Source organism: Spinacia oleracea, chromosome 5, assembly GCF_020520425.1.
Source record: "Spinacia oleracea cultivar Varoflay chromosome 5, BTI_SOV_V1, whole genome shotgun sequence".
In the NCBI taxonomy this organism is placed as follows: Eukaryota; Viridiplantae; Streptophyta; class Magnoliopsida; order Caryophyllales; family Amaranthaceae; genus Spinacia; species Spinacia oleracea.
Window position 1 is genome coordinate 5,202,717 of NC_079491.1, and position 26,077 is coordinate 5,228,793.

The 26,077-nt window shown below is 34.5% G+C and overlaps 4 protein-coding genes and 1 pseudogene across 4 annotated transcripts; 3 read left to right on the plus strand and 2 right to left on the minus strand.

Moving 5' to 3' along the window:
- The first annotated feature begins 1,245 nt into the window (after positions 1–1,245).
- Positions 1,246–2,225, plus strand: LOC110805046 (dirigent protein 23-like). The gene has a single exon (XM_022010648.2). It carries the CDS (start codon positions 1,253–1,255, stop codon positions 1,841–1,843), a length of 591 nt encoding a protein of 196 aa, XP_021866340.2. The 5' UTR covers positions 1,246–1,252; the 3' UTR covers positions 1,844–2,225.
- A 1,343-nt stretch (positions 2,226–3,568) lies between these two features.
- LOC130460814 (dirigent protein 23-like) lies at positions 3,569–5,714 on the plus strand (annotated as a pseudogene).
- Positions 5,715–8,814: 3,100 nt separating this feature from the next.
- LOC110805056 (uncharacterized) lies at positions 8,815–12,640 on the plus strand. Its single transcript, XM_056830219.1, has 7 exons — positions 8,815–9,198; positions 10,178–10,289; positions 10,374–10,438; positions 10,605–10,727; positions 10,841–10,927; positions 11,996–12,115; positions 12,219–12,640. Exons 1-7 carry the CDS (start codon positions 8,899–8,901, stop codon positions 12,300–12,302), a joined length of 891 nt encoding a protein of 296 aa, XP_056686197.1. The 5' UTR covers positions 8,815–8,898; the 3' UTR covers positions 12,303–12,640.
- Positions 12,641–13,443: 803 nt separating this feature from the next.
- On the minus strand, positions 13,444–15,015 carry LOC110805048 (RNA polymerase II C-terminal domain phosphatase-like 4). The gene is made up of 2 exons (XM_056828402.1): positions 14,118–15,015; positions 13,444–13,502 (listed from the first exon to the last, which is right to left on the minus strand). Exons 1-2 carry the CDS (start codon positions 15,013–15,015, stop codon positions 13,444–13,446), a joined length of 957 nt encoding a protein of 318 aa, XP_056684380.1.
- Positions 15,016–22,398: 7,383 nt separating this feature from the next.
- Positions 22,399–23,619, minus strand: LOC130460816 (F-box protein SKIP23-like). The gene has a single exon (XM_056828403.1). The coding sequence runs from the start codon at positions 23,617–23,619 to the stop codon at positions 22,399–22,401; it is 1,221 nt and encodes a 406-aa protein (XP_056684381.1).
- Positions 23,620–26,077: the final 2,458 nt, after the last annotated feature.

The following is a 26,077-nucleotide window of genomic DNA, read 5'->3' on the forward strand; positions in this document are numbered from 1 at the left end:
ATGGAGTATTGTTTTAGTTTTGTTGTCTGTGTTTCTCTTTGTTAACCACTTCCTCTTTCTTTTAATGATTTTTTTGCGTATTATTTAGAAAGGAAAAATAATATATTCAAGGCCCAACCACCCAAATGTTATACAATCTATTTTTTAAAGTATAAAAAATCTTTATACATTAAAAATTTACTGTACATAAGGGGCTCTTTACTTATGTTTCGCCCTGGGCCCCCAAATTGTCAGGATCGGGCCTGCCTTTCGCTAGGATGATGCATTTTTTTTTTATAAAGGTCGATAAGGGATGATGCATTACTTTGTCTTGTGTAATTATTATAGCAAATGATTGTGAATATATTATTATTTGAAGTATTATGTACGGAGTATATAAATATATATACTCCAGCGTTTCGTATATTCGACCCTATTCTGTGTAGATAATAGAGAGCCAAACAAAGAAAAATTTCATACACCCTTTAATTAAAAAAAATGAAGATAATTTAAGAAGTTGTAAGGTACTTGTCAGTTGTCACCCATCTAATTTGTCCAATAACAATTCTTATTTAAAGGTGGCGTACAATAAATATATATTGTTTTGATGCAACAATAAAGGTGGCGTACGCTATATATTGTACATCAAAGTAAAACGTATTAAATCAAAAGTTACTCGCATATAATGTATTAATGTAAACGTTATCTATTTGCAGTGATAATTTTTTTATTTTAATAAAAGTTATTCTGTCACAAATCAAAATCACTACTGATGTATAGAAAACCATTTAACCCTTTAAAATGTTTACCGATCAAATTTATTTTTTTATAATATAAAAAGTTAAATCAAAACATTTTAAAAGTTAAAAAAATGGATAAATATTATTCTGATGATACATTTATTGTAAAACTTGTGTGTGCAATATCAATACAATTTCTTGTCCAATTAAATACTCCTTCCATATTTATTTAAAGGATACACTTGCTTTATCAGGCCGTATTTATTTAAGAGATACACTTGCCATTTTTAGTAACTTATCCTATGTCCTACCACCACTTATTTTACTTATTAAAATATCTACCCAACCCCACTTATTTTATTATTTTACTTCATACAATTCTTTTTTCTTAATACCCATATTCTGTCAAATATATCTCTTAAATAAATACGGATGGAGTAGTAGCTAGCTAATAGAGGAACCACCGGCCAATTTCAAGTCGTATATAAAAAGCATATAGTTTTAAGGGAATTAATGAACCAAATTAGAGAAAAATGCCAAAATTAATAGTCACAATTTTCACATTTATAATATTGACATCCTACTTTGTAAATGTGAGCTCTTCCGAGTCTCACGGCACCAAATCACCACCAACAACATGGGCAAACACTTCACCCTATGGTAGTCACGAGCGTAAAACCGTCTTACAATTCTACTTCCACGACGTAATGACCGGGGAATCCCCGACCGTCGCGTTGATTGCCCAACCGATAGGAGACAATAACAACTCAGCTGCCTTGGGCTTCGGCAGCCTGTTTATGGCGGATGATCCACTTACCGTTAGCCCTGACCCGAACTCGAACCTTGTTGGGCCGGCACAAGGTTTGTATGGGGCAGCCTCCCAAGAAGGTGTGAACTTGATCATGGGGTTGAATTATGGATTTGTTGATGGGGTTTATAATGGGAGTTCTGTGGTTATCTTTGGCCGGAATTCGATCATGAATCCGGTGAGGGAGTTTCCGGTTGTCGGAGGAACTGGGGTTTTTCGTATGGCTCGTGGATATGCCGTGGCTGAAACTTACTTCTTTAATATTACTTCTCGGAATGCTATTGTTGGATACAATGTTACCATTTTTCACCTTTAATTTGGAAATATTAATTTCATCCCTATCCAACTTGTACGTGCTTGTATTTTTGTGTTTAATTACATATTCTCGTTGTTTACCAATTGCTTGTTGGTTCAGTGATGATTGAGGCTGAGCTTGTTAGGACGGACCGTGTGTTTGATTCCCCGCAACAATAATTGGAAGAGGACTGGAATCTATCCACCCAAACTCACCCTGAATACGGATTAGCCATAAGAGTGGATCGAGTGGTATTCCCGATGTTTCGATTTAATGCTTACACTTTTATATTTTCAACGCTTGTCAGTAATGTAAATGTTTGAATATAAGCCTCTATTATACAAAATATTTGTAAAAATTATAAAAAGTTAATATCCGAAAGTATATATATGTATAATTTGTACATCGAGACGAATCAAACAAGATTTCACACGACTATATTTCTCATTACGTATAAATCACACAAATGATAGTCAAATTGGAGCTTGTGAATAATGACAAAAATAAAAATGTAATCATCATTTTATTAAAACAGAGGAGTACGTGAACTATTACATTTGGAGCTTCTTTAGTACTTCCTCTGTTCTTATTTAAATGACACAATTGAGTTTTGGATACAATTGAGTTTTAGACACTATTCACACAAGCTCATTTGACTTGGTTTTGTGGTTTATACTTAAGAAAAAACATATATAGTCGTGTGGGATCTTATTAGATTCGTTTCAACAAATATTTTCTAAATATCAACTTTTTATAATTTTTTCTTTTCCAAAATTGAAGATATTAATGTTTGAAATCGTGCATTGACAAACGTGCCTAAATAATTGTGTCATTTAAAAAAGAACGGAGGAAGTACGTAGTAGTACGTACTATTATTCACCCCATCATTTTTGGTGCAAATGAGTCACATACAAAGACAATACAACTAATAGGGTGAGGATAGACCTGTCAAACGGGTCGGTCGGGTCGGGTTGTAAAAAAATATTTTCGGGTTCGGGTTGAATCGGGTCGGTCACTTTCGGGTTCGGATTTACAAATGCTTGTTCAAGACCCAGAACTTTCGGGTTCGGGTTGACCCAACGGGTTGAGAGATTTTAAAACGCGCATTATATTTTCATTAATTTAGGTGATAAATATACAAAATATGAGCAAAAATTAACAAATTTTCCTACACAAGTTTATATTTAGTCAAATTTAACCATAAAATGACGTATAATTCAAATTAAAATTATATTACACACAACAATAGTAAAAACAACGTGTTTATTATGCTTAAATTTTCTCATAATCTAATTTTTTAGTATAAATACAATGATTTTTAATCGGTCGGATCCAAAACGGGTTCGGTCGGATTTTGACCCATTACTTTTCGGGTTGCTCGGGTTCGGATAAAATCGGGTTACGGGTCACAAAATCTTGTTCAGGACCCATTATTTTCGGGTCGGGTTCGGGTCGGTTTTCGGATCGGGTCGATTTTTGACAGGTCTAGGTAAGGAGTCGAATCCGAGACCTATTTGACCCCGTCCCTCAATCTTAACCACTAATTAAGACCACATTAGATATTCACCCATCATCGTGAGGTGTTATTGTCACCCATTTGCCATAAATTAATTGATCCACTTGCAAATTACAATGTACGTAACCATCATGTGAGGTGTTATTGTCACCCCCATACTCCATAGTCCATAGTCCTTCATACATAAATTCCAAAGTCTCATTCATTATCCCATCCACAAATAAACCAAAACAACAAACTATTCAAAAAAATTGAAAAAGTCAATAATCACTTTTCTAACAATTGTGCTGTCTCTCACACCCTTAATACCAAATGCAAGTTCTACCGAAACTTCAACATGGGCAAAAACAAACCCTTATTGTGGCCATGAGCAAAAAACCGTCCTACAATTCTACTTCCACGACATCCGAACCGGGGAATCCCCAACTGCGGTGTTGATCGGGCAACCCATAGAAGGACCCGCCTTCACCTCGGGCTTCGGTAACCTACTTATGGCGGATGATCCACTTACCGTTAGCCCGGACCCAAACTCCAAACTTGTTGGGCGGGCACAAGGTTTTTATGGTTCAGCCTCCCAAAAAGGTGTAAGTTTTATTACGGGTTTGACTTATGGTTTTGTTGACGGGGTTTATAATGGGAGCACCGTGGTTATTTTCGGATTAAACTCGATTGCGAATCCGGTAAGGGAGCTTCCGATTGTTGGTGGGACCGGGATTTTATGCTATTGCTCGAACTTACTTTCATGATAGTATTCTTCGTAATGCCATTGTTGGATATAATGTCACAATTTTTCACCATTAATTACTAGTTTTTGATGTCCCGTGTCATTACATGAAAAAAAAAAAAAATTGATTATATGTCATTCCCTCCGTCCCAAATTATTGTTCTATTTGGCTATTTTTCATTTTGAAAGTTCTAAAATTATAGGAAGATTTTACAATAGATACGATAAATACAAACTTTTTTATAAGGCGGTCTTATACAAAAGACTACCTTGGTATCATATAAGTTAAACAATAGAGCCAATTAGTTAAGCACTTGAACTAATTAGTTAAGCACTGAAACCAATTAGTTAAGCGAATGAATTAATTAGTTAAGCAATTGAATCAATTAATTATGTAATGTAACCAATTAGTTAAGAAATTGAACCAATTAGTTAAGCAACCAAAGTGGTCTTTCCGGTAAGGCGGTCTTACACAAAAGTTGTCGTACAATAAAAGAGTAGCCACTACAATAAACTAAATCTCAACCATTAAATAAGAGTAGACTATTTTAAACCATTGATCTTGTTGACTTTTAATTTATTATTTTGTAATTTAATTAAAATAATATTTTACCATAAATAAATGGGAAAAAAAACTTCATTTTCATCTACGTTTTACTGAGAAGTTTCATATCAAAAAAAAAAAAGAGCAAAATTTCTAAAACTCTTGATTCTATTCTTCATTTTCATCGGTTCTTTATACTCAACTTGGGACGTAAAATCGTAATGTAATCTATTTATAATCATTCAGCCTACACAATAATTAAAAATATATACTCCATTGATAACCGTTCATCTAACACAATAATAATAATAAAAAATACACCATTAATAATCGTTCATCCAGCAAACACAACATTTCATTCTTGATAGTTGATACAGAGTAATCAAATTTTATTTATTGATAATCGCTAAATGCACTACATTGAAGAAAAAAAACATCCACAAACAAATACTCTAATGGGAGAAGGCATATTTTTGTTTTTGTTTTTTGACAGGAATTTTTTTTGACAGGAACATGGAGAAGTTATTGAGAGAGAGAGAAAATAAATAAATAAAATTAAACGTGGGAATGAAGGATTTATAATTATTTTTTTATGACAAAAATTATAATTTTTATTATAAAGTCAACCTATTCAATGGCCTAGATGAGTCAATAAAAATGAAGGGCTCAAATTTAATTTATTGTGGTGGCTACCATTTTGTTGTAGCCACTCAAAAACCTTCCAAAATTTTAGTATTGTTATTTTATTTGGACATTACTTTTTCCATGTTCTCATATACTATATTCCATTTTCTCATACATTATATTCCACATTTTACACTTTTGCATACGTTATATTCCACTTTCCCACTTTCTCATACACTACTCTGTATATTTTATTTTTCTTAAAACCCGTGCTTTTAGTCAAAGATGACTATAATTTTGGTACGGATGGAGTACGTACTATTAGTCATGGTTAAATGTAATAAGCTTACTGTAACTAATTACGAAGTACTCGTATAATGTAATATACTACCTCTGTTTCAAAATGATCTTTATATATATATTTTTTTTTAGTATGTTTCATAATGTTTTTTACACATTGTTTTATTGTATTTTGTTTACATATCATTAGACAGTGCATTAACATAAATAAGGATTCATGAAAATTTAATACTGACAAATACGGCTCAAATCTTGTTGTTCTCGTTAATCTCCAACACATATATAGTACGTTACAATTAACCTAGTAAGGCTAACTAAGTATCTTAACATATGTATCGCTTTACAATATTAACACTTATAATACTTTGTACACTCCGTAACATCCCCCCTCAAGGTAGAGCATGAATATCTCGAATGCCCATCTGGTCAAGAAAAAACTCAAACTGCGCATTTCCCAACGCTTTGGTGAATATATCTGCCAACTGTACCTTTTTCGATACATACGACGAACAAATAATCCCTTCCTTAATCGCATCACGAATAAAGTGACAGCCTGTCTCGATGTGTTTCATTCTCTCATGAAACACAGGATTTCGTGCAATATGTACTGCAGATAGACTACCACAAAACAAACTCATACCTTTCTTGCGTGTTACTCCCAAATCACTGAGTAGTTGCTTCAACCACTTTAACTGACATGTCAATGATGCCATCGAACGATATTCTGCCTATGCAGAAGAACGAGAAACCGTATGTTGTTTCTAAATTGGTTTTCCAGGAAATCGGAAATAAACCAAGCAACACAAACCAACCAGTCAACGAACAACGAGCTAATGGACAACTCACCCAATCTGAACCACACCAACATTCCAACTGCAACACGCTGTCAGAACGGAGAAGTATCCCTTGACCCGGACACTTCTTCAAGTACCTTACAACTCACAAAGATGCCTCCCAATGTTCCTCTTTCGGCGCCTGCATAAATTGTGACAAAATATGAATAGAGTAAGTCAAATCTGGCCTTGTGACAGCCAAATAAATCAGGCGCCCCACCAGACGCCTATGCTTCTCTCCGTCTGTCTACTCCTTCCCTTTTGCCAATGCCAGTTTATGATTCTGCTCCATCCAAAAAATCAGCAGGCTTCGCTCCTAATAATCCAGACTCCGAAATAATATCCAAAGCATACTTTCTCTGACAAACATAAAACCCAAGACTACTACGAGCCACCTCGAGTCCGAGAAAGTACTTTAAAGCACCCAGAAAGAACAAATAATTCAACAAAAAAGAACAAACAATATAAAAAAGAACATAAAATTCCAGAAAAAAGAACAAACAATACAACAATTATGAACAATTTTATGATGAATTTTAAAGCCAACATGAAAGAACAAACAATACAACAAGAAAGAACAAACAATACAACAAGAAAGAACAAACAATAAAGAAGATAATTATTATGAACAAACAAATAAACAAGAAAGAACAAAATATTCAACAAAAAATAACAAACAATATAAAAAAGAAAATAAAATTTCAGAAAAAAGAACAAACAATACAACAATTATGAACAATTTTATGATGAATTTTAAAGCCAACATGAAAGAACAAACAATACAACAATAAGTTTGATGAATGAATTTAAAAAAACAACAAGAAAGAACAAACAATACAAAAAGAAAGAATAAAAGATTAATGAAGAGTTTAATTATGAACATTAACCATATGATTATTATAAACAAACAAATAAACAAGAAAGAACAAACAATATAAAAAAGAACATAAAATTCCAGAAGAAAGAACAAAAAACGCAACAATTATGAAAAGAATGAACAAACAGTACAATAAAAAAGAACAAACAATCGACAAGAATGAACAAACAATATGAGCGCGTCGTTTTTGGGGGTACAACCATAAGCTGGCTGTACCCAGGTACATCAGTTAGCGATTGAATTAAAGAAACTAATTCCTCAACACCTTTAATTGAATACAAATGAGTGACGTGAGATTCATAGCTCGTGACATAATGGCATACCGACATATCTTATCCATGCCTTCAGTTTTAAACTTTTTTTTTTTGACATGGAAGAACAATATCCATTAATAATAAGCTATGCGGCATATACAATGATAAAATGGATTTACATACCACAGATTCAAAGAAAATACATAACTGTTACAATCAAAACAATTACTATTCTGCATCCTAAAGCAAATCTCGTACTCCACCGCTTCTGGCTTGACGCGAGCAGTGATTTTCGATGATTTTACATCTTTCCAAGTAGAGCCTTTCGCAATCTGCGCACGAATTGTTCTGATCGACGAGTTGATGACAAGACATAAACCTGTATGAATCAAAATCTACTTCCCACTTATTGAAACTCTAAAAAATTCTCATCCATGAGAATCAAGAACCTAGAAAAATCTAAGAAAACCCAAATAAATTGGGAACAACCCAATAATAATTGGGAACAAATCAACAGAAAAGAAACCAAAACAAGAAAAAACATGAAAAGAAAACAATGAAAAACAAGAAGAAGGGTCGAATATAGTCTAATTTCCGAAGAAATTAGACTACTTCCGGCCTAAACGGCCAAGAAAATTAAAACCCTAAAATATGAGAGAGAAGAGAGAAAAAAGAGAGGGAGAGAGAGGAGCGGCGAGAGGGTGCTCACTAAAATACTTAATTTACGTGTCTTCAGTTCTAAACATCAGACCTAAACATCTATAGCGAATAAATATAATGCTCTAGTAATAGGTCGTAAAAAAAAAATTATCTTTGTACTGCTAATACGGCCATGACCTCTAACTTTTACTCCCTCCGTCCCGGAATACTTGACCTGTTTTTCTTATCGGGTCGTCCCTTAATACTTGACCTGTTTCTAAAAATGAAAATATTCTAACAATATTATATTATTTTCCACTCCACCCCTATTAACCCACCTACCCCTACTTCATACAAAAATTAATTAAAAATTCAACCCCTACTCTCCCCCAACCCCACCCCTTTACACATTTCCCACTAACTACATTAAAATAATACCCCACTATCAACTACTACCTATTAAATTAAATAAGTCAATTCAAGTCTCTTAAACTCTGTGCCGGTCAAATCGGGTCGAGTATTCCGGGACGGAAGGAGTATGTATTTTGTAACTTTAAGGGAAAATAAGCATTGACTAATTTCCAATTATATTCTTCTTAGTTCCTTTGCATTAAAAAATAATAATAAAAAAAAGAAAAATCTCCAGTAAATTCTTTTTATAAGAGAAGCTTGCGTGTTGTCCTAATAAAAGCGAACGGCGGCAACATTACACATTTACACAACTACACAATTACAGAATTACACAATTATACACTCCCACTTAAAATGGAAAAAGAGAGAGACCTGACGATGACGATGGAGGACCTCGCGGCTCTCGGCGCCGATATGTTATACGTGCCGGGGATGATAGTCGGAGGCGGAAACAGCGGAGGCGGCGGCAGCGGCAGCGGCGGCATCACAACTTTCAAGCAACTGAAAGAGAAAAGCACGTTTGTTCCCGACCTAACAAACTCCAGGTCGTACGACTGCTTGTTGAGGAACCAGATGAGACATTTCTACTGGAACCAAATCCAGAAGTTTGGGGGTTTGGAAGGTCTTCTTGGCAAGAATTTGGTCGTTTTTCAGGTATAATTTACATATTTTGATTTGATTGTGCTGTGTATTTGTTGTCGAAATGTGTTTTGGTTTTGTAATTAGTTCGAATCCGGTGTTTAATTTTTTTATGGAATTGTGTTTTTCTTGACGATTTATTGATTTTATGGCTCATTTGGAATTGTGCTCTAGCTTTTTAATTTGTTGATTTATTGTGTTTTTTCTTGATGATTTATTGATTTTATGGAATTGTGTTTTTTCTTGATGATTTATTGATTTTGTTGATTTTATGATTTCTGTTTGGTATTCTAATTAAGTTTGGGTACAATAAACTTGTCTATCGTCTTTGTTGTGGTCTTGCGGATATGAAATTTATGCTTCAAATTGATAGCGACAAAGATCGATGATGTATTTGAGTGTGGATGAGAATGTCTTACAGATCTAGTTACAGTAAATTCATTCTACAATTTTAGCTGTTTGGACTTAAAAGAAAAGTGATACAGATCTAGTACTAGATGATTTGGACCGAAATAAAATCTTGAAGTACCGATTCTTTGATCAATAAATCAGTCTAGGATTATGTAGGAAATTTGTTGGATTCAGTTTTGATATGCTGCTAAAATCTTGAAGTACCTATACACTAACCAGTACACAAGGGAACATCTTACTTTCTGGTACATTATCCGATTCTCAGTGACATGCTTCTTTTGACGCTGAAGGGATATATTTTAGAACGCTACAAAATCAAGTGTCAGAGTGTCTATAATTATGTTGGAACATTAATTATCTGACGATTCTTTGATCCATTGAGGCATTAACCTATTCAATAAATCAGTCTAGGATTATGTAGGCTTCAATGAAGTTTGTTGGATTCAGTTTTGATATGCTGCTAAGTCTTGTATTCCAATGAGATAATATTTGATTTGAGGTAGGAACTCCTGTCTGACTCTCCTAGCTAGATGTTATATCCTCAATTTTTCTTGTCATTTCTTACTAATTCTCTTCTTTTTAGCTTGTCTTGGTTGATGAAGGTAGAAACCTGCAAATGAAGCTGTATCATGACGTTTCCAAACAGAATCCAGAGGATCCAAATGTTGCTGAATGTTCTAGAAACTTGTTTAAAGGTTTTTATAATGAGAGTACTATTTTGTTTTAGCACTCATACTTGTAGTCTAGTTTGAAATTAATGTTTCTTATGCACATTGCAGCTCACATTCCGCATTTGCTGCAATGCCTCCAAGATTCTAAACGCTGGGTGTACTCTCGCTCCTTGGTGAGTTATATTACATATTTGAGAATACTTTTACTTTCTGTACATAATGCTTTTTTATTGTTGGAAATTCCACCTCCATGAAAAGTAAAAAAAAACTAAATAGCCTGTTTTTTGTTATCTTAATCAACTTTAGTCTCTTATGATGAAGTTATAACTTCCTTTGAAGGTGATCAAAGAGTATAACAGGGCCTTGCTCGATGACACACTTCTGAAGCTCCTCTCCCATGACCCTGTTGGTGGCCTTAAAGACATAGCATTTGATGTCCCATTCGGTACTCCTGACTCTGAGGTACTGTTGAGTTTCTTATGTCTGTTTGACATCCCATTTAACAAGCCAAGTCTTATTGTTACCTTTCTTCATAAGGCTAATATTTAAAAATGATGTTGTGGTTTCTTATGAAGGTTGATAAACAGTTGTATGACTTGATGAAAAATCCAGTGAAGGAGTACAAAGATACACCCATGCCACTTGGAATTCATTGTACTGAGGTACTATTGAGATTATGATGTTTCTATTGGTAGTTTAAACTCATTTTTTGTTGAAGGATTAATAAGATTAGTTCCTGCAGTCAATAGGATTAATAAGTAGGTGAAATGCTTATGATCTAGAATGATATTGATAGTACTAGAGTCTGAAGTTAATAGTTTCTTTGACTGCAGTTGTTATGCATTGTTCTAGAAAAGGGTTGTGCTGTGTTGAGTGTTGCCCATTAATACATTTGTTGTTCTGGGGTAAATTAAGCTACATGTACCTCAAGGTTCTGTTCTGTTTTAACTTCCATTGTTCTTTGAAAATGATTTGTTTCCTGAAATGCAAAACTACAAGCCACAGACTTGTCCACCCTATTGAGTATTGATTGATGTTTTGTGGTTTGTCTACACTTTTTCTTGATGCTTTTTTAGAGGAAAAATAAATATCACGGTATTCTTACAGGATGTACGTGTTGTATCATCAGTTACTTCACTTTTAGAGCATTGCTTTTTCGCTTAAATATTTCTCATTCAGATCGTCACTGCTTCCTCTTTCAACTTGGCGCGGTTAAATATTCATTGTCATGTTTGTTGTTTATGCCCTGTTGTAGGATTATCTTAATTAATTGTATACTTCTATTTAAATTGTTGTTGCTTTTGGGGTGCATCATTTTTTCGTAGGACCTAGTATTATATATCACACCCCGTAGTCTAGTAGGTTATCAAATAGCTGTGAAACTTATGAAAAAGGATGTTGTCAATTTGGAGTTTCTATTTTAATTGCTTGGATACAAAGAGGGGTATTTCTGGTCATCTTGAAGTTAGACTCTTCATCAACTAATAACCATAGGAATACATTAATATTTTCCAGACTATGATTCAATATAGCTACATAGTAATATAATGACATGGATTTTTATTTTGGGGGGTATAAATACAACTGTAAAACTTGACAGAGCAACTTGGTACAAACATAATAATAGTAGATTAGTATTTTAACACTATGATTCAATATTTTTAGACAATCGATTGGAAAAACTTGGCCCTGTTTGAAGGTTATAGTGACATGTATTTGATTCAATTCAGGTCTTGATGTTTCTTGCTGGAGATTTTGCTCTCGATGATGCTGGAGGCTTGAACAGTCGTAATGCAGTTCTGAAACTCTTGCGTTATCTGAATACTGAGGACGGAATACAGAAAATACATGTAAATCGCTTAGCCCCTATAGTGAAGTCCTATATATTCTTGTTCGTAATGAGTCCAAATATTGTTTATGATTACATTAATAATCTTGTTTATTTAATTGCAGGGGTTTGATGAGATGGTTGCTGGTTGCCCCAAAGTGAGCCCTGAGAAGATAAAGTCGCTGAAAGACGTGCATTTGACTACTTGATCATAAGCTGTACTCGCGTGTTGGTTTCAGAGATTCTGTTCCACTTATCGGATTTGTTTTTGCTATGCTGTAGAGAACTTTGTGAATAATGTCGCTGAAAGACGTGCATTTGACTCTACTTGATCATAAGCTCCACTCGTGTGTTGGTTTCAGAAATTGTGTTCCACTTATCGGATTTGTTTTGGCTATGCTGTGAGTTTGTAATAATTGTAGAAAACTTTGTGAATAACGAGACAGAGTACGTACTGGTCTTTGTAGCTTAACTTGGAGCTGAGTAACCTTGAAGTGCTTGACTATGCCTCGTTAGAGGTAATGAAACTGATTGATTTGAAGTGCTACTCGGTCTACTGAAGATAGTATTGTGATCAATTGATTTGAAGTGATCGCCTAAATGTGCTTGCCTATTTACGCCAAACATAGAAAACTAAGCTACTCGATTTAGTTATATCTTGTATGTAGTACACCATGTCACTGTTGGATTAGATCACATTGTACATAACATGCATTATAAACTCAGAATTAAGAATCGTTTGGCATCCCAATTGGTAAATCTTTAAGGATATCAAGGCTGCCTATTGGATCAAGGGAGGTGAACTTGAGAGCTTCGTCTACCATGCCACGACTCTACTCTTTCTTATGTCTGAAAGCACACATACTCTGTAACAGGGCATCACATCTAATTTTATTGCTGCTAACAGGTGTCAGATTATGCAATGAGCTTTGCTGGAGGAAGTTCTTCAAAGTAAGTGATATTTGTGTTTAAGTAGTCTCTTTACATGTACAAGTATGTTCCATATTCTTATATAATCTTACAATGAGGAATTATCTTAGGCCATTTGGAAGGTTGTGTATGATGAAACTGTGCCTATTGTTGTAACTTCACCTTCACCTTCAATCGAGGACAACTCTTAAATAACAATTGTGTTAGCAGTGATTATTTTGGACGCGTTAAAGGTTGTACGCCATTATGTTATGTTAGGTGTACAATTTATTTATTAGAGGCTTGCAGGTAGTCGTACTACTACTAAATCTATTCATCAGGATGTCTTAATATTTCTAGTGAGTTGAGATTGGCATGAAAATGTGCAATTCCTAGTTTAATAGCTTATGCAACATAATGTCTGTGCCCGGTGAAGAACCATCAATCAGTTGAACTTAATAGAGCAGCAAGAATTAAGTAACAAGCAAAAGAGTCTGAACCTGATAAACAAGTGAAGAACCCTCAATCAGATAAACTTAATAGAACAGCAGAATTAAGTAACGTACAATAATTTCAGGGCTTGTTGTTGTGGGTTGCATCCAAATTGAATGACCATCCAAGTATTCAACATCACCATGCTTAAAATTTTCATCATAAAAGTACATTAACACATCTACAAACTGAATTTCTAAAAATTAGTGTACGTAACAAAGAATATAATTAAGCTTGAAAAAATATACTTCATGCATCTTCATTAATGCTCCAAGGCAAAAATAACAGACTTACCTTCTAGGAAGGGCCTTCCCATCCCCAAAGGGATTAATAACATTCAACATTACATTATTACATTACTAAGATATCTTAATTAGCTATACTAAACATGAAGAATTGATCACTCCGTGTGTCTTCTTGTATCTTTTACTTCTGGGGACGCAATAAGTTTTCTGAACCACACCATTAAATGTAATTCTTAACCTCTTCGGCCTGCTCATTGCTACACTTGATCCTTCTTTTGATTCGCCTATCTTCTTTTGATCTTCGTTGCTAATTAACTCGTTCTTCACCCAAACAATCTAATCTTTTTGTTGGAACACAAGGATTTTCTAGCCACGCACCATTAAATTTGATTTTTAACCTCTTCACCCTACACACTTCAACACCTTTTTCAATACAGTCGCCAAGCTTCTTTTGATCCTCTTCTTGGTGTTGTTCTTGACTCAAACAACTTAATCCTCGACCAATCAAAACCCTTTTGAGAACTTCCCTTGCATCTTTTTTCATACCATAATCTTCATTATTACCATCATAAAACAAACTATGAACTTCCCTTAACATTTCGAAAACCCTATCAAGTTCCTTATCCATCTCCACTACTATTCCTTCTTCCTTTATGGGAAAGAAGTCGTAACGTTTTATTGTTATCAGATTTTCCTTACAAGATTTCTCCCAAACTTGTTCCGTATCATCAACTATCAAAACAGTTTGTTTATGTGATAACACCAAATCCAACGTCTTTTGCCTCGTCTTCAAACAATCTTCCCTTGCGATTACACACGAAAACCTCGATAAACCACCGAGTTGTTCAACAACTTGATGAGCATACTCACGTTTACCAATTGTAAAGATTGATAATTCAAACATCGAACTAACCATATCAAGAAATTCACGAGCACCTGGCCTTAACTTCAAAACATATTCACTATTAGAAAGCTTGATCTCGAACACGTCATCGTACTTGATATTTTTGATAGTTTCTTTATCCGTAGACTTGAGTTTCTTGATCTTCATAGAATGGATAAGAGTATGATCCAAGTCAAGAACTAAGTGAAGTTTCTTGTTTTCTGTTAACAACTTCATGTTAACATCTCGAACACGCTTAACTTCGTCGACGGTGATGGATAAGTTATCGTCGATGTACCGGAATGGTATGGTGGCCGGATTGCCACAGTCGGCGATATGTAGGTTGCAACGTCTACACTTGTTTTCCTTGAATGATGGATGACTACACTCCATTGCCTTTCGATCTTTTTCCTCTCTAATCTCTCTCTTTCTTTCTTTCTATCTGAAATTGTTTTTTTGAGTGAAATTCTCCGTACCGTATTAGCATTGATTTAGGGTTAATTTGTTTCCTAATTTCCTATTACATTCCCTACACAACTTAGGACTTAGGACTAGATTAATTACTTGACTGTAGGTTTTAATCTACTTGCGGAGTTGCGGATAATCTAATCTAATTTTTGACACGGATTAAGTAATTTGGTCAATCATATTTTTTTTTTTACTTTTAGGAATATTGTACACATGTCATGGATCTTGACCATAAAGACTTTATTGGTTGGTCAATGTTAGGACTTCACTAAATAAGGTGTTTATTTTTCTTCATAAGAGTGGTTTTATAAAATACGTACAAATATTTACCGCAGATGTGATTCATGAAATATATAATTATTTTAATTTGTTCTTGAAAGTTCTCCCTATTTTCCTTGTACACACTTCTCAATGCACATTTTGTATCGTTAATATCTATAATTATATGTTAGTAAAAAAAAATATAAAATTTTGATATTGTTAAAGTATATCCGATAAGACGAATCAAACAAGACTTTACATGACTATGTTGTTTTTTTAATATATTGAAATTTAAAAAACAAAATTATGTTTCACGTACTATGAATAGTGTCACTCTGCAACGTAACTAAACGGACAATGCACAAAATGAAATCTCATACTACCAAAAAGTACACCACTATAATGATGCATCACTTGGAAGTCATAGCAAGATAGACCTTAAAGATGATGCATCACCCCAAAGTTCATAGCTTTTATATGATCTCTCGATAAAAGTCATAATCTTAAGGAATTAGTAATGTTATTGAGTTTGTTCTTTTAGCAATTACTTAAACAAGAATATCCATGGTCATGCCACTCATGCACCTAATTATACTCTATTGAATAGAGTAAGTTTTTCGTACTTTTTAAAGTCATTCATTCATCGTATAATACAATCTGTTAGCGACTACTCTCTCCGTCCCTTAATACTCGCACCGTTTTTCTTTTCGGGCGGTTCCTTAATAATTGCACCGCTTCTATAAATGAAAAATTTTACCAATATTATTTTATTTCTCACACTTACCAACATTCCTACTCACCACTCCCCACCCCTTACACATTTCCCACTAACTATATTAAAAAATACCCCACTATCGACTAACAACTATTAAATTATTAAGTCAATTCAAGTGTCTTAAACTCCGCAACGATCAAATTGGTGCGAGAATTGAGGGACGGACTGAGTATCCAAATGCTCACTACAATAGTACAATGAAGTGGGAACACTTGATGCTTAAAAGGGCGAGTAAAAACCTTAAAATCCATGAACACGTGGCCAATTTATCCAATTTTGCTAGCCCTTCTTTAATTACCCCGATATTTCCTTTGTACTGCAATTTCAATTCACAAATTCTTATTTACAATGGGTGTACAATAAATATTGTACACCTGAGTAAAAGTTAACTCAAAATGCTTAAAAGTTAAGCATATATATGTAAAAGTTATCTATTTTTCAGTGATAAATTTTTTTCATTTTAGTAAAACTTATTTCTTCAAACTAACTAATAATATATAAAATAATCATTTAACCCTTTAAAATATTTATCTATCAAATTTTTTTTACTAATACAAAAGTTAATCAAAATTAGATTAAAGTTAGAAAAAAAATGGTTAAAGTTATCTTGGTGTACAATAAATTTATTGTACACCTTGTGCGCACAGGACCTTTTGATTTCAATTTCCCCTGTGTCTTATTTTCTCTCTCTTCATTTCAGACAGTCTCAACTCTCAAAACCCAGAACACAAAACAGTAGTAAGAGAGAGAAAGCAGCAAGATCTTCCAATGGCGTCCGAGAACAACCCAGCAGATTGGCCTCCCCCTGGCTGGGAAGTCAAAACCAAGAAAAAAGATGGTCGCAAGACTAAGGTTTCTTATTTCAAATCTTGAATTTCTTCTTCTGATTGTTTTATTGTTGTTGTTGTTGTTGTTGTTAAGTTAGGGTTTATAATATGTTGATTTTAAGGGTATTCCCCCTTTTTATTTGGGTGTTTCTTGTTTGTTTGAGTGCGTGATGATTAAAATTGAGTGATTGGGGTTTTGAGGAAGTGGAAAGATCGAGAAGCATTTGAATAGAGTAATTAATATTTGGGAATTTAGAATGAATTACAGCATGGGTTGAGTTACCGCTTTCGATAGTAGTAAAAATGGCAATTGATGTTTATCAACAGTTCATTGGTGCCTCTTTAGTACAGTGATTTGAATATGTCGAAAATACAGAGACCTTTATTTGTTCAAATTATGATTGTTCGACTTTCTTTTCTGCTAAAGTTATATCCTGTCACCTATGGTTCGTAATCATGTTCCAGAATTTCATTCTTGTTTATTTTCCATTGTTTCTTGGATGCCAATGATGCAAAATTCAAGAGTTTAATGTTGATCTACTACACTTGCTCAGATTTTAATGTTGTTGCCTGATTTATAGGTTTATATCAATTCTAAAACTGGTAAAAAATTATATTCAAAACCTGAGGTGCTTCGATACATTGCTGAGCTTGCTGAGAAGAGTTCAGGAGAGATAGAAACACATGTGAGTTTGATGATTGTCAATTTCATGTATGTGTGCAAAACTTTTTTGACTAATAAAATTCGGATGAGTGGTTGGAAGATAGAAAAGAGATTCCGGATGAGTGGCGTCAGAGCGGGAACTCCGTATAAGGTATTAAATTTGTTACTCCCTCCGTCCCGGAATACTCGACTCAGTTTGACCGGCACAGAATTTAAGGAACTTGAATTGACTTATTTAATTTAATAGGTAGTAGTTGATAGTAGTGTATTATTTTAATGTAGTTAGTGGGAGGTGGGTTAAGAGGTGAGGTTGGGGGAGAGTAGGGGTTGAATTTTTAATTATTTTTTGTATGGAGTAGGGGTAGGTGAGTTAATAGGGGTGGAGTGAGAAATAATATAATATTGTTATAATATTTCCATTTTTAGAAACAGGTCAAGTATTAAGGGACGGCCCAATAAGGAAAACATGTCAAGTATTCCGGGACGGAGGGAGTATTATAAAAGCTGAATCTATCTCTGTTAGTAAAGTAGTGGTAACTTTTTGGTTTTCCTTCAGAATTTTTTTGGTCTTCAAGTTTAGTGCATGTTTAGAAATTGCATGATATACCTATGAAAAGCACGAGATGATTTGATGATTCTGTGCTGGGTTTGCTGAAACTTACTTCCTGCTATTTTCATTTGTGTTATGTTGATAAGTACTGCACCTATGTTAAGATAGTTGTGGGCCGGCCTGGCATGAAAAAATCCCGACCCAGAACGGGCACGAAAAAAGCACGGCTCGGCACGAGCACGAGGTCATTTGCAGCTTTTTTGTGAAAAAGCACGACAAAGCACGCTAAATTTAGTAAATTTATGCTTAGGCCCATGGCATGGGTCCTTTTTTAACTATTCGGCCCAGCCCAGTACAAAGCCGAGTGGGTGTGGCTTGGGCCCGGCCCGGCCCAACCCATGACCATCTTTACACCTATGCAGCTGAAGGGTTGTCAACTCTTGACTTTATTACTCATGTGGCACTTATCATGGTATCCTAAACCGAGTAGTATTAGGATAGTTTATTGACGTGAATTATTGTATATATATTCATGGGCATTGCTCAAATATCATCATATTTCAAGCTTTTAATCCTCTCCATAATATTTTACAGTTTTCGTTATTCTGACATCTTGTTTTTTGTTTTCTGGGTACTATCAGACATAAAGTAAAAGTGAAGAGACACCAAAGAACAGGATCTTAAAAACGCTCTTAGCACTTCCTAGTTGGAGATTGAGACGCATTCGCAACAAAACAATGTCGTCTGCTAGAGTCAGAGCATCTCCCATTGGTGTTTCGAGTCCTAACTTATCACCCGAATCAGGTAGAAATTCCAGTAAACGTGAAGAAACACCAAAAAGAAGGACCAGACAAAGTCGTATCCAAACACTTCTTGAAGAAGTTGAATGCAGGAAAACCAGAAGATTGTCATCCTCTACACTCAGATCAGCTTCTAGTTGTAACTTGTAAGCAGAGTACCTTGTCACATGAATCAGCAAGAAATTCCCAACCATTACTGGAAAATCTAAATGTTTCTGTAGGTATGACCAAATCACAAGTCCAAGATTCTGCTGCAGAAGAAGTTGAATGCAGGAAAACCAGAAGATTGTCGTCCTCTAGTCCTCTACACTCAGATCAGCTCCTAGTTCTAAGCAGAGTAGCTTGTCACCTGAATCAGCAAGAAATTCCCAACCATTACTGGAAAATCTAAATGTAGGTATGACCAAATCACAAGTCCAAGATGCTGCTGGTGGTGCAGAAGAAGTTGCAGTAGATGTTGCCATTCAAAGCTGTAATAGTAATCGGAAAGGGAAACGAGTATTCGGCCACCCAAAACTCATTGAACGTGCTCTTTTGGCCGCAAGTAGTATTCCTTCCACAAGTATAAGCATCCAGAATTTGGCATGTGTGATCCGAAATGAAAAACAAGATGTTGTTGATATAAAGCATCATCAAAGTCTTTATGTTAATGAAGAAAGTGTGCTCACAACTCAAGAGGATGATGAGGAACCACCGATCAACGTTGATGACTTCCTATGTCTAGAAAATTACACACTTGATTTTAATCTACGAGACGACTTGACACCGAATTGAAGATAGTTCCAGAAATTGTGGTATTCTACCATGGAATGAATATATATACCTTTGAATATTTGTAAATCTATTCATGCTTTTTCTCTTCTGTTTCCTTTATACTTAAACTCAAAGAGCAGACCTTTGAAATCCATACTTTAGTTGTTGGATTGGATGACAAACTATTGTTTTTTGATAGAGAAAATATACTTGCGACTTATCCCCTTATGTTCATTTTTTTTACCACTCATGCCGACCTCAATTGGTATATTGAAATTCGGTCTTTATTTATGAACATAGTAATTGAAATACAAACTAGCTCTATTAATTCATTCCCACTGACACACACAGAGAAAAATTCTACAACCTGAGAATTGTTCAGAAACAACAAGTTCAGAAACCAAAAAATGAAGCAAAACCTCTGAGCGTTACATAGTTGAGAATCATGGAAACATACGCATAAAAAATACGAGCAAAAAGTTAAATTAGTTGCTGCAAGAAACTGCTGCTGGATCGATAAATAATTGAGTGATTCCTCGTACTTTCGCAGTTCATTTAGTCTAGAGTCTAGACCAGATCCTTGCAGATAAAAACAGACAACTTTGATCAGATTACGACTTATAATTTTGCAAGATCCTCTTATGATAATAACATTTATCATAATCTATTGCAGTCCCAGTTCAAACAACCATTGATCTACTACTAATTTCTGCACTTGAAATTCAAAATACCTCAGAAATACGTACATGAAGGTCAACAACACACAAAAGTGAAGATGAGAACAATACGTACTATTTCATACCTTCCAACTACGATCATAGTAATACTACAACTAGAAATGTCAAATTAAACCTTCCATCATCAAAAGCCCAACTATTCATATAGGTGGTAAACAAAAACATAAACTGAGGATGCAGCGCGCTCCAAGACTCTGGCTTGAAAACCCTGGTTCCAGACAGCTACTGTTTATCCTTATATATAGCAAAGTATATAAGAAGGAAATGAAATCAGCAAGAAAGCATTTGCCATATTCATCAAATTACCTTACATAAAGAGCAGAAGCATCCAATTAACTCAACAGTTAATTTGTATCCTAACAAGTATATGACCGTCAAGCTCCCAACATACAGAAGTATTAAAGGTATGTACAGCTGAACAATGTATAATGTATGCAGTACGTGCACTAATACAGCAACCTTGGAGAATATATGGAGAAATCAATACTATCACAGGTTCGCCAAATAAGAGCGCATTAGCATCACATAACAGTTATAATAGGGAAGACACTATATGAGTTTATGACTTGCTCAGTTTGAGAGAATCATGTTAATGAGACAATTATTAAATCACATTCTAGAAACAACTATATATGGGGTCAACAAAGGGCCAATTAGTAAAAGGTTAATAAAATTACCATTATGTAGACGGGGTTGAGAACTGAACATTGTCATTCAGTTTAGCACATCTTTCAAATCTAATGAACTTGAAACCAATTGGTTCTCCTTTCTCTGTTCAGCAGCCAATCTTTTAGCCCGTGCGATTCACGGTTTCTATTAATTAAATTGTTACGTTAAAATAAACCTCCTATATATATCAACTGCTATATTTATATTAGATTAGATTGGTTTTTTTTTATTTTTGATTGAATTTCATTTTAGATTTATTTTTTAATTATTATAGTGTTTGATTTTGGATGAAATTGTATATAAGAAATATTAATAATTAATTAATAAACATATCTACGTGGCACCTAATTATTTATCTACGTGGCATTCGATTTTTAATTCAAAAATAATTTTGAAGTCTTATTTTTCATTGGCCGAAACCATTAGATTTCCTATGTGGCGCTCTAATATTGGATTAATGTTTGATTTTGGATTGAATTTTATTTTAGACTAAATTTTAGCCTGTGCGATGCACGGTTTCTATTGAATTGTTAAGTTAAAATAAAACTCCTATATATATCAACTGTTAGATTAAATTGATTTTTTTGATTTTGGATTGAATTTCATTTTAGATTTATTTTTTAATTATTATAGTGTTTGATTTTTGATGAAATTGTATATAAGAAATATTAATAATTATTTAATAAAAATATTTACGTGACACCTAATTGTTTTTCTACGTGGCATTCGACTTTTTAATTCAAAAATAATTTTGAAGTCTTATTTTTCATTGGCTGAAACCATTAGATTTCCTACGTGGCGCTCTAATATTGGATTAATGTTTGATTTTGGATTAAATTTTATTTTAGATTAGTGTTTGATTTTTGATGAATTTTATTTTAGATTTATTTTTTAATTATTAGAGCGTTTTGATTTTGGATGAAATTGTATATATTAGTAATTAATTAATTAATTTAAATATCTACGTGGCACCTAATTATTTATCTACGTGGCACTCGATTTTTTCAATTCAAAAATAAATTAGAAATCTTATTTTTCATTGGCCGAAACCATTAGTAATCCTAGGTGGCGCTCTAATAGAGCAGAAAATATGCCTCCTTGAGTATTATTATTATTATTAAGTGATTTTCCAATATAAATTAAGAAAGCGTTACAATGAAATCAGAAATGGGACAAATCACACAAAAACACTACGCAGTAGTAATAACTAATATGCAACCACTTTTCTTTCATAATCATCTTCTTCTCCATTTAAACGGAAAAAAAAAAAAACTAATCTGCCCCTGTTGTGGACGAACATGTATCGGTCCACAGCCACGACGGTGGTGGCCATAACACGTTAGAATAGCCCGGAAAAGAGTCTAGGGTGCCATAATCACCACTGTTGAGGTGAAAAACACCAACAACATATTTGTTCAAAGTACGAATATACTTATCATAATGGAATACAATACAATTCCCTTTCCATCCCGGAAAATCATTGGCCAAGACGAAGAAACAACCATCAAAAGTGACAAACAATATCTTATCATCACCTATACTTGTAATCTTATCCCACTTTTTCTTCTCCTCGTTTAGCTTAAACACCGAAAAAGTACCAGAATTAACCTCTCTCGTCCGCCTTCTACAAACTAAATATAATTCACTTGATGATGATACAACTAAATATTTCTTAGTTTCAAGATAGTAGATATTTTTAAAGTTGTCGACTTTTGTAATCATCGACATTTTCAACGTATGATAATCCATCGAATACACCATACCAACCTTATCAACTGCATAAATTTTCCCCTTGAATTCGACAAAGTTACGAAACTTTATTCTTTCTTTCGTCTCGAAAATAACATCATGTGTTTCTGGGTTACTTGCAACCAACCTTGTTGCTGATAAGGATTGGGTTCGAGACATCTCCACAAGAGTGTAGTTATTAATCGTAGTGGCCCAATTTTCACAATTCGGATCCTTAATTAGTACCGCCTTAAACCTAACTAATTTGTTTGGCTTAGACTTGATTTTACGTATTTTGCTATGGAACCGACCCAATTCCGATACACGAAAACGGGAAAGATCCAAAACGTGTGGGAAATCTTCGGGAAGAATGTGAGGATCATGATCGGAATGTAGTCTTGTGGCAGTACGTTTGAAAAGGGGAGGTCTAATGAAGAGCTTACCCGAGTTAATTTCAGTAACGGTTAATAAACACGGTGGGAGATTCGGGTTGGCAAGTGATTGAATTTGGATAACCGAACCCATAACCACGCTAAATTCGGTTGTCGTTGCCTCATCGAATGGGAGACATTGTGGGATGAGAGGGGATAAGATGTTTTTCGAGACGAGGGTAAGAGAAACTGTTGTCTTCCATGCCTTACAAACTCGCCGGAGGTTGAAGATATCATATTGGGGATCAAGGCGTTCTATGATGGATATTAAGAGATCCGGTGGTAATTCCGACCAAGATACTTTCCGATGATCTTTAGGGTTTATGGATTCCATGATGGGTTTAGGGTTTATTAGTAAATCATGGAATCCATATATGCACCATGCGTATATAGGCAGAGCATTAGATTTGGAGTTATGGAATTGTTAAAAATCTAACTTAACTTGGGCCGCTCAACCTGGCCCGTATAGATTTACCTTAAACTTTAAACTTTGATTTTGTGCCCCTTTAGAAGAAAACAAATTAGAGAAACTAATTCCCGAACGCCTTTAATTGATTACAAATGAAAGAGGTGAGATTTATAACCTGTGAGTCTGTGACATATCCCACACGGCTACAACTCTTTTAATTTTAACCACCAGTAAAACATCTGGAGCGAATAAAACTAATGCTCTGATTAGATATTGTAATGAGTCGGATCTGGATCGGGTCCGGCAAGATCTAGACCCAGATCTGCTTTTTTAGAGGTGGATCCAGATCCAGCCTATACCCGCTGGGTTCGAAAAATAAGTTCCAGATTCATTGGGTCTAATGGGTCTAGGGTCAGATCTGGATCCTAAAGCGTATTTCTTTTCAAAAAAAAAAATCCCTCATTTTTCTTATCTTATGTAATTTTTTCGCCCAATTTTTAATGTTACTTTAATAAAACCACTAAATATAAAATATTCGTTACTTTTGTTTAGAAAAAAATCATATTAGCCTTGTAGTACAATAAATATTTAAAGTTTCTATTATTATTATTTATGTGTCACGTCAAACAATTTTCAAAATAGTTTCTTATCATAATTATGAATAAAGTTAAGCACGTAAATATTGAATTATATTATTTTAATAATTATATATGGGTCCGTGGGTCGGATCTGGATTGGATCTGGATCTTTAATTCTTGGACCCACACCCAGACCCGCTCCATTGAACAAAGACTTAGACCCGTCCCAGATCCACCCCATATCCATAAGGTCTAACTTTTTTGGACCCAGACCCTTAAAAATAGACCGAATCTAACCGAATTTGGGTCGAGTCTTTGACCCATTGGCATCCCTAGCTCTGATAATGGGCGTTGGGCTTACCACTCAAGCATATACCTTAACAAAGGATAAAGTTTGACTTTGGGCCTCTTTAAAACATACAAAGTAACTAATTAGAGAAACTAATTTCCCAGCACCTTTAATTGATTAAAAGTGAGTGAGGTGAGATTCATAACTCAGTGACATATCTTACGCATGCTTTCAGTTTTAACCAGCATGCCTATATATTTGTATCGAATAAAAATAATGCTCTAGTAATGGGTGTGACAAATTAATTTTCATAAGAATAACTATCAATGCCGGGTAATATGCAAACAGAAGCTCAGGCGCCATATGTTGAACCTCAATATTACCCACATGTCTGTAGTTCTACATTAGATAAAAGGAGTAGAACTGATAGGGTAAGGTAAAGGGGGATTCCTCTACTCTCTGCTCTTTCTCTCTACTATATCAGATACTAATGTTGGGCGTCAGAGGCCCTGATCCGGGAAGCCTCCCTGGATTTGGGTTCAAGAAACATCGAAAGAACAACCCAGCAGCCAGAACGTTCTTTGTAGTATATAAAAAAAGTACTTCCCGAATTTTGTAATTTGAACTGATAACGTGACAATTAAATCTACCCGTAAGGAGTGCTTGCTTTCCTACATCAACCATGATAATAGTGCAACTCAAAATGTGAACCAAAACTTCTATCCTTAACATTAAAAATCAATAAGCATCGTTGATATGTAATGTGGAGAACACAAACAAACTTTCTTCCTCATCGCGTTCACAAGTCTAAAGGTAATGAAACAAACAAACTTAGATCTGCATTTTTCATGAACGTACTCTGATCCTCTTATCGAGAAAGAGACTAGCCATTAAGCATATACAGTTAATCGTTTCTTGTAATTGCTTCTCGAACTAAGTTAATGTCACTATGGTTTCATTGTACGGAGTATGTTGTATCTTCATATTGTTGATCGAGGTGCAGTGGTGAAACAACGTACATACGCAATGACTTGAAAATCGCCAAGTCTAAGCCAATCTCCACACTAATTGTATACTACCATTCTTTGTAATAGCAGATCATAGACAAGCCATTTTGTGTAATATGTTAGAGTTATGGTATATCTAGGGTTCTAGTATGTTTAGCAAACTAGAGTTGTGTTAGTTTAGGAATCTAATAGGGTCCTAAATCTAATAGAGTTATGTTATAAACCAATGATGTAACCAAGTTATGATTAAACCTTTTAGTTATAATATCATCAATCAATATTATTCTCTATAGTTTATCATGGTATCAGAGCTCTAGTTTCCTAAACATACTAGAACCCTAAATATACCATAACTCTAACATAATACACAGTTTTTACCAGTAGGCATGAATCCAAGAAGATCTAGACACACTAGATTATGATATTTTGGCCCTGTTCGGTAAAATTAGCGGTAGCGGGTAGCGGTTGAATAGCGGTTCGAGTAGCGGGTAGCGGTGAATGGTAGCGGG